The 9,172-nt window shown below is 41.1% G+C and overlaps 1 protein-coding gene across 1 annotated transcript; it reads right to left on the bottom strand.

Moving 5' to 3' along the window:
* Positions 1 to 6,509: 6,509 nt before the first annotated feature.
* Positions 6,510 to 7,444, bottom strand: LOC107160856 (olfactory receptor 10C1-like). Its single transcript, XM_015507453.1, is given in 3 exon segments — positions 6,510 to 6,939; positions 6,941 to 7,330; positions 7,332 to 7,444. Coding segments are annotated over 3 exon segments (933 nt in total).
* Between the last annotated feature and the right edge of the window lie 1,728 nt (positions 7,445 to 9,172).

Here is a 9,172-nt window from a genome sequence, read left to right as displayed (position 1 = left end):
TTGCAACGGGAACCTGCACCGAGTAGACAAGCGTCCTGGGGTGACACCTGGAGGGCTGGCCTAGTCATCATCCGGGGCTGAATAGAAGCGACCGCCTCCAGACTCCACTCCTCCTGGGCTTCACCTTTCCTCTGCGGGTACTGGTCAAGAGAAGACGGGATCACAGTAGAATGGGAGGGATCACAGTACAATGGGAGTGCTGTAGGGGAGCTCAAGTCGATTTCCTATAGATCCCTTTCCAGGGGTGGAAGCTGACTAACTGGGGTTTCTGGCACTCAGTTCTTTTCTTGTCTCTCCAGAGTCACTCCCTTTGCTCCCAGAAGGATTGGTTCTCCAGGGAAGAAGGAACTGAAGATATAGAGCAAAAGCATAGCAAGTAGTATGGGTCTGGGTAAAAGCCTCCTATTTTATAGTTTTCTCATTACCCAAAATTCATCTTGCCCTCTTTAGAGTTTAGATCTCTTACTCCATATTGGCTTATTGGAGCCTCTGGTCTACCTCATGAGTTATGCTAAAATTGAACATCATGGTCCCCATTTTGCCCTTTATGTTCCCACCTCCAAAATGAACTCTGAGCTGTGCAGCTCAGGAATTCTCATTTGCATCAGTTCATCACTTTGCTCTCTCTTCTCTCTTCCTAAACCTTCAACTTTCACTTATGAAGTTGGGGCATTCTGAACTTAAGGCATCTAGGGGATGGAATATTCATTATATTTGCACTCTGCCCTTCCCTCACTGAAGAAATACCTGTTCAGATTTTCTACTGGGAGATGGTGGGGGGTCTGGGTGTTTAGAAATAAAAATAAAGCAAAGCAAAATGCACTTCTTATCTTTCTTGGGGGCTCAGGATAGAAGTCAAACAAGGAAGGGTGATGGTGGTGGGGGATGTAATGTCCTCAGCTTCCTTTCTGCACTTGATGTTTCTCATGAGGAGGTTCTCAGGAGTGATAAAGTGCAGGTGAAAACATCATCTTTCTCTCAGTCTCTCACCTGGAGAATTGGACTTTCTAGAAGAGAAGGTATTTCCATATTTCACTGGCTCCACCTCCTGGAGGGCGGGGCCACAGTTGTTTTGCCACTGGAAGTCTAAAGTCATTAATTAAACTTGTCATTGCAGGAGGCCATTGGTTGTTCGGACCAGTCATACTTTCCTGTGCTGTCTTGGGGTGGGTGTAAAGCTATTGTTTACTAAACTTTTAGGTTGGCTTTCTATTTCTGAATTTTGAGAAACCAATTTCTGGTCTGAGGCCCTACCACACTAATAACACTGCTCCTTACTGCTAAATGTCAGGATTATTGTAGTTTTGGTGCCACCATGTGGCCAAACTGAAAAACTGCATGCTGTATAGTACTGGCAAGCATTGTGGCAACATTTCCTGGAGGTAAGGCCTAAGGCAGTTTTGAGATTTTTTTAAAGTGGATCTTACCCACAGAATTTCTGATTCAGCAGGTCTGAGGCAGCACCCGAGGAGCATCTCTAAGTCCCTGGTGATGCTGTTGCTCCTGGTCAGAGATCACTTTTGATGACCACAGACAGAGTATAATGACAGGTTAATAGTTTTGAGACCAAGCTCCACCACCATGGTTCCCACCCCATTCTAGATGATCATAGTGTTGTAATATGCAAACTGTTTTGGAGAGCTAGAGTGGTGTATCTCACATGCTCCCTAACCATAGGTGGCGATCTATAAAATTGTCTAATCTATAAAATTGCCCAGGGAAAGCTCAGAGAAGGCTTAGGAAATCATAAGAAGAGATGAGGTCCCACCCACCCACAAGGAGTTATATTGTTTACAGGGAGAGGGAAGAGTCAGACTTAACTACCTTCACATCTTTTGAGACTCTTTTGACTTTGGCATGCATCTCACCATTCCCTCCTGCCAGTCTGGGGTCCAGGTCTTGTGATGCTTTGTCTCTAGACCTCTCCCACTGAGCTGTAAATGATAAACGGCTAAGTTAACACACCTTTTCATAAGTTCCTAAAGTAAAAATCAAGCAATAGAACAAAAAATGGTGCAAAGAGAGGAGCTTTTAGAGTTTTTACGAGTGGAATTTAGGAACCTAGTCAGGCTGCTATGTTAATGTTTCTGATACATGTGCCTGATTCACAAATCCACCATATCCTTAGGAGACTGCATTCTAACACTATTCTGCTGATAAGCCCTTTCCCCGTTTTTACCTATTCTCCATTAATAGGTGAATGAACAAATTGTGGTATATTCCAATAAGATATCACTTAGAAATGAAAAGGAATGAACTGTTATACACCACAGCATGGATGAATCTCAAAAAATTATATAAGCCCTGAGCTGATGGCCCTATCCAAGATACTGCATTTTCTAGATTAGATGCTGGCTGCTGGATGTAGCTCATAAATACGATGAACATTTACCAGAGAGATGGTGCAAAAAGCACACTGGATATTTGGAACAGGTGTTATTTAATCCCTTTAAACTTTGGTGGGGAGTTGGACCTTGGTCACCCAAAGATCCCTCTAATAAGTGGTTCCTCCCTGTGTCTTTGTCTTTACAGATGAGCATGTGCACATCGGCTCTTTACTGAAATCTCTGTAAATAAAAGAAACAGAAACTTGTCTGCTTAACTTTTAGAGCTGGGGTCAGAGTTATGAATTTAGAAACTTGCTAATGCAGTTTGCCATAAGCACCAAGTGTATAAACATATTAGGATTAATTTAGTTCAAGACCTCTTGGTATGGGTAGTAGAAGAGCATTCACCACAATCTTCTTTTCGGTTCTCAGTGAGAGAATCAGGTATGAAAAGCAGAGGGTTCTTGGGGAAGTAAACATAAAACAGTGGAGCTGTAACCTAACACAGCTCATTTAATTCAGCCCTTCTGTTTATGATGTTGCTGAAAACCATAAGGCAATGAATGGCATTTACTTCTAGGTCATATAAAATTTTAGTAACAGTGGAGCTTGCAATCCAGGTCTTTAGTCTTAACCCAGGGCTTGCTCCATTCAACAATAACCCCTACATTTTCTTTTTCTTTTGCCTGCTGGATCTAAGCCATGTCCCAGAAAGACTTTAATGTGACTTACATAAATATGTAGAAAAAAGAATGAGGGAGAGTAGAGAAAGAAAAAAGAATAGACAAAATAATGTGGAGCCAGAAACCAGGTAAGTAGTTCAAAGTGTAGTTTGAGGAATTCTGCACATTTCTGGGACACAAGTTGCAAATACTGGTATAAACTTACTAGCTGTCACACAAAGAGGAACAAGTGATTATTTTCTTTTTAAAGGTTAGGCATATACCTCCTGGATGGATGCATACAGCCATCCACTTCTGTATATTCATTTGAGCAATGAAAGCATACAGAACTTGTACACAAATGTCATAGAAGCTTTATATGTAACAATAAAAAACTGGAAACAATCTAAATTTCTATTAACAGGAGAATGGACAAATTGTGGAATATTCCAACAAGATATCACTTAGAAATGAAATGAGCTGCTGTACACCACAGCATGGATGAATCTCAAAAAATTATATTGAGTGAAAGAAGTCAGACTGCTGGGTGCAGCAGAATGCATCTATAATCCCAGCTACTCGGGAGGCTGCAGCAGGAGGATAGCAAGTTCAAGGCCAGCCTCAGCAATTTAGCAAGACCCTGTCTCGAAATGAAAGGGCTAACTGAACCTCTGAAACCATGAGCCCAAAATAAACTTTTTCTTCTTCTTAAAAAAAAATGAAAGGGCTGAGAATGTAGTTCAGCATTAGAGTCTTTGTCTAACATGTGTGAGGTCCTCATTTCAGTCTCCAGTAACACATAGACTGAAAGATTCCTTTATAAAACTCTAGAAAAGGCAGACTATTGTGATGAAAATCAGATCAAATGTTGTTGGGAATGAGGAATGCCAGTTAGGATGGAATTAAGGCCATGAGAAAAGCTTTGGGGAGGCTGGTATATTCTTTCACAATTGCTTGATGGTTTCATAGTGCACACACAGTCAACACAAAATTTACATTTAAGTATGTGCAATTTATACATATTGATGATGCCTCCATAAAATAGTAAGAAAAAAAGTTATTGCTTATATGACCAGAAAAGTACAGGTATTTCTACCATGGAGATGTGGGATAAACTTTTCCTCTTGAGAATTTCATAGTGTTGCTTCTTGTAATCTTCTCTAATGGCAACCAATGGAAATCAGTGGCAGAATGCCAAATCACCTGTGAGCAAGAACATTTCTACCAAGGGTGGGTACGTGGAGATAATTAGGAGGCAAAAACAATGCATTTTAAATATACAGCTCTCCCATGGTCTGCTTCAGCCTGGAGATTAGATTTTCAGTGATTAGAGGAAAAGCTTACTGTTTTAGCAGTCCTATAGGCAACTCTTCCTAAATGCCATTTCTATCTATGGGAGTTTTGATAAGTACTGAAGAGCAATAATGTTGAGGTTTTACTCTGATAAAATAAGTGTGGAGAAGGCCCTGTTTTCTCTCTGGGAAGGGAAGAGTAACCATTTATGTCCCTTCTCTTTAATGTTTTGAGTACAGTATTTCTACTTTTTGTGGCTCTCTGACAGTTTTCACAGGAATCAATGTGTTCTCTCCAATCAGAAAAGACTTTCTGGGCAAAATCACTCCTGTATTTAATTGGTATTCACTACAGTGTCAAACAGAGCAATGGCACAAAATAAAGGTGTTGGGTATACGGAAAAGTATGTGGGTTATACTTTTAATTATGAATGAATTCTTTCATCTTGAGGGTATTTTTTTTCACTTTTTTCATTTTTAAAATTTAATTTTATCTTTTTACACAAATGGAGCACAACTTTTCATTTCTTTGGTTGTACATGATGTAGAGTCACACCATTCGTGCAATCTGCATCACTGTAGTGTGCTGATTTTAAGTTTTTTGGGTATAGACCAAGGAGTGGGAGAGCTGAGTCAAATGGTGGTTCCATTCCAAGTTTGAAGGCATTTTTTAAAATTAACTAGTTCAGATTATTTATTTGTTCTGAGGGTCGATGACTACTGCATTTCATTGCTGTTATATTTGCTCTTCATTATCCTGGTTGTTTCTAGCTTACCTTTGTGCTGTGTGGCAGTTTCCTATAGTCTTGTTGTATGGAGCTTCTTTCTGTACCTTCCTTTGGGTCTCATTGGTCCCAGTGCCACTGACACAAAGAATATTCTTCTTTCCCCAGCAAAGGAATGAAATGTGAGCTGGATGTTATCCTTTGTGCTGATCTGTCTGACTCATTGCTGAGACAGTTTTTGAGATACTAGTTTGTGCCAGATACTAAGCTTGGTGCTTACAAGTCTATGAATTCTCACAAACCACAAAGAAATAGACTCCATTGTTATTTCAATTTTATGCATAAGGAGATTAAGGCTCAAACAGATTGCATCATTTGCTTGTTGGAAGAAATTGAATTCAAATCTATCTGACATCAGAATCTATTCTCTTAACCACTGTGTCGTGCTGATTTTCATATGAACTTACCTTCATTGAATTTTTTCTGGCCCTTCTTCACATCTTAGGAGATTTGCTTTTTGTCTAGGAACATTGACTATGACCCAGCTACACCACTCTATAGTATTTATCTAAAAGAATTAAAATCAGCATACTATAGTGATACATGCTTACCTATGTTTATAGCAGCAAAGTACACAATAACCAAAGTATGGAACCAGTCTAGGTGTTTGTCAGTGGGTGAATGATAAAGAAAATGTGGTATATAGTCACAATGGAATTCTACTCAGTCATAAGGAACAAAATTATGTCTTCTGCAAAGAAAATGGATGGAACCTGAGAATCTCATGTTAAGTGAAATAAGCCAGTCTCAGTGCTTTCTCTCAGATGTGTAAGCTAGAGAGAAAAAAGGAAAAGAAAAAGGAAAGGGGTTGGTGGAATCTCATGAAGATAGATGAGAGCTCAAAAGAGTAGCGGAAGGGGACTTGGGAAGGGAGGAAAGGAGGCAATTTGAAAGTACTGACAAATGAAATAGACCAAATCATACTGTGTACATGTCTAAATATGTGACAAGAGAGTTTGCTAATATATATAATTATAATGCACCAATAAAATTTTTTAAAGAGATTTGTTTTTTGCCTGGTGATAGATTTTATTAGGGATAATTACATATTGCTACCATATTAGCCAGGAGTACTACTCAGGAAACAAATGCCCTCCCTAGAATATAAAAGTGTTAAATGACTTTAAGGATCATTGCTGAAAATTTTATTACCTTGGCAGTCTGGTGGGGTTGTAACTTTTCTCTTAGTTGTCAGATTGTTCTGCTTGTAAAATTGATCTTCCCCTCTCTTGAATTTCATGTTTGTTTAGATTATGTGAGTATCAAGGGGGTCTTCAGGGGCTTGACTCCAAGTAGTTCTTCAAGGCTAAGTCTGTCTTCTTGACAGGGTGGTCCTCCCCTAGGTGAGACCCATGCCTCCTTTGCTCCACCCCTTCCTTTGCTCCTCGGTGTTTTCAGATTGACTAGGGGTCCTGGTTGCAGTCATCATTGTCGCTCTCCTTGTCAAACCTCTGCAGGCCCCATTTTCTGGATGGTTCTCTTTAGGGCAGCCTTGACATCAGTGTTCCTCAGGCTATAGATGATGGGGTTGAGGATAGGGGTGATCACAGCATAGAAGAGAGACAGCAGAGGGTCAGTGGCTGGATCATAGCTGGCCTTTGGGCGAATATAGATAAAGATGGCAGTGCCATAGAAGAGGGATACCACGATCAGGTGGGAGGAACAAGTGGAGAAGGCCTTGTGGCAGCCAGCTGTAGATGGGATCCGTAAGATAGTAGCCAGGATACGCCCATAGGAGCTCAAGATGAGGCCAAAGGGGCAGAGGATGATGAGGGCAGCAGCCAGGATAATCTGCAATTCATTGAGTGAGGTGTCTCCACACACCAGCTGCAGGACAGGCTGGATCTCACAAAAGAAGTGAGGGATAGTGTTGACCACAGAAGGGCAAAGAGAAGATGAAGGAGGTGTGGCCCAGCCCCACCATGGCTCCGCAGGCCCAAGCTGAGCAGGCGAGCTGCAGACACACCCGGCGGCTCAGCAGTAGCGGGTAGCGGAGGGGCTCGCAGATGGCTGCGTAGCGGTCATAGGCCATAGCAGCCAGGAGGCAACACTCGGTAGCACCAAAAAAGAGGAAAAAGAACATCTGGAGGGCACAGCCCCAGCGGGGGATGTGGCGCTGACCAGTGAGGAGGTGGTGAAGCAGCAGGGGCACCGTGACTGAGGTGTACCCAATCTCCAGGGCCGAGAGGGTTCGGAGGAAGAAGTACATGGGGGACCTGAGTGCAGGGTCCACTGAGACCAGCGCCACAATGAGGAGGTTGTGAGGTGAGCAGGTAGACCGTGAGAAAGAGAGAGAAGAGCAAGCCCTGGACGTGGGCCATGAGGGAGAAGCCTACAAGAATGAATTCAGTTACCACCATGGAAGCGTTCGTGCTCATCCTGCTCACATCCCTTTTGATGGGAAGAAAAAGACACGGCAAAGAAGAGTCGCCACCGTGGAATTGTGAACGGGGTCAAAAATGACCTCTCTCTGCATTGGATCAAAGCCCTGGGACTCCCTTTCTTTTAGGCTTTCAGTGTCTTTGAAATGAGGCAGCCCAACTGCCTCCACCCTGGCCCACTCTTGGAACCCTGGGCAAATATTTGTCTCTCTGAGCCCAGCTGTCTTGATCTCTTCCTGATGGTGCCTACCTTCAGATGAAGCATTGAATTTGGTTTGGTTTCTCCTGGGTGAAGTGTTGGATCATTCTAACCCCCTTTTCTCTGTTTCCCAGCCTTGCTGCAGGGCTGGGGATGGAATTTTCCCTCCAGCAGTTGTTTTTCTGCTCAAAGCCAGACTTTGTTCTGTGTTCAGGACATGAAAAAACCTATTCCAAGTAAAGAGGATTTCCTTTCCTGGTTCTCTCCCTCCTGACGCTTTTTCTGTTTCTTTTCCTTTTTTCACATGTTTTTCTTTTCTCTCAACTTGGCTTTTCTCTGGCCTAATGTTCACCTCTTCCTCTCTATTTCCTGCCTCTTTCCAGCTATTATTCCAGTTACCAGATGCCCTCAACCTCTTCCTTTTCTATCATTTCACCATGAGATGAACTTCATGGTTTTCAGTGGGGAGAGAAGGGATTGGATAGATCATTTCTTTTAAGGTCCTGAAGGCAGTTAAGTAGTTCAATTTTCCAGAGGATCTTTCTAGTTTTTTAAAAAAATGTTCTGGAAGGAGATAACAAGACCTTTCTCAGTTGCTTATTTCTGCATCTTACAGCTTCTCAAACTTCATCCCTTTATATCATACCACATATACAAATCCCCAGGCCACTCACATAAACTCTACATATGCATACACTAACATATTGTGTTTCTAAATATAAGCACAGGAGAATAACCTAACATCCTCAGATGCTAGATTCACTTAAAGTCAAATACACACACTGTATACAAATACGAACTTCATTACAGATAACAATGAAAGTCAAAACTCATTTAACATAAAAATACTAACATGGAAAGATACAGACAAATAGGTACATAAATCCAAATTCTGTGCAAAATAACCATATTTAAGAATGCATATTAGAAATACAAGTGCACACATTGATATCCTTTTGCAGTTGAGAATCTCTGGTTTATTCCATGTTGTTCAGTGTTTTCCAGGATATTGATGGAATAGTGTTTCTCTGTTTGGAGAAATAACTAGGCTAAAGGCAGGTAGCATTTGATGACTTGCTTATTTTATCCTCTCTTTACATTGCAGATCCTCATGAGAAATGTACTCATAGGTTTGGTGTCTCCGTAAGGTCTCTGAGGACCTGAGTCTCCAAGTATATTTGACTTTCCAATGGGAAATAACTAATTAATCTGTTATTTTAGAGTTAGTTCCTTAGATCACCAAAAGTATAGGATGACCTGTCAAGAATATTTCAGAGATAATGTCCAGGACTATTGGTTTCTTTTAACTCTCCCATAATACCTCTGGTCTTTTCCTTTCTCAAAATTTTCTTCTGTCACTGTCAATGTCCTACTACACCTACAAAAAGTAATAATGCCACTTTACCTATATTATGGAATTTGATATAGTTTAATAATAAATTTATTTTTAGCTATACACAGAATCTCATGTATTTCAGTTATTGTACATAGAAGAATATAGACGATACATAAACATATTTTGACTA

Source organism: Marmota marmota, unplaced genomic scaffold (assembly GCF_001458135.2).
Source record: "Marmota marmota marmota unplaced genomic scaffold, marMar, whole genome shotgun sequence".
Taxonomy (NCBI): Eukaryota; Metazoa; Chordata; class Mammalia; order Rodentia; family Sciuridae; genus Marmota; species Marmota marmota.
The sequence above is the reverse complement of the archived record's forward strand: the minus strand, read 5'-3'. Positions and strand labels throughout refer to the sequence as shown.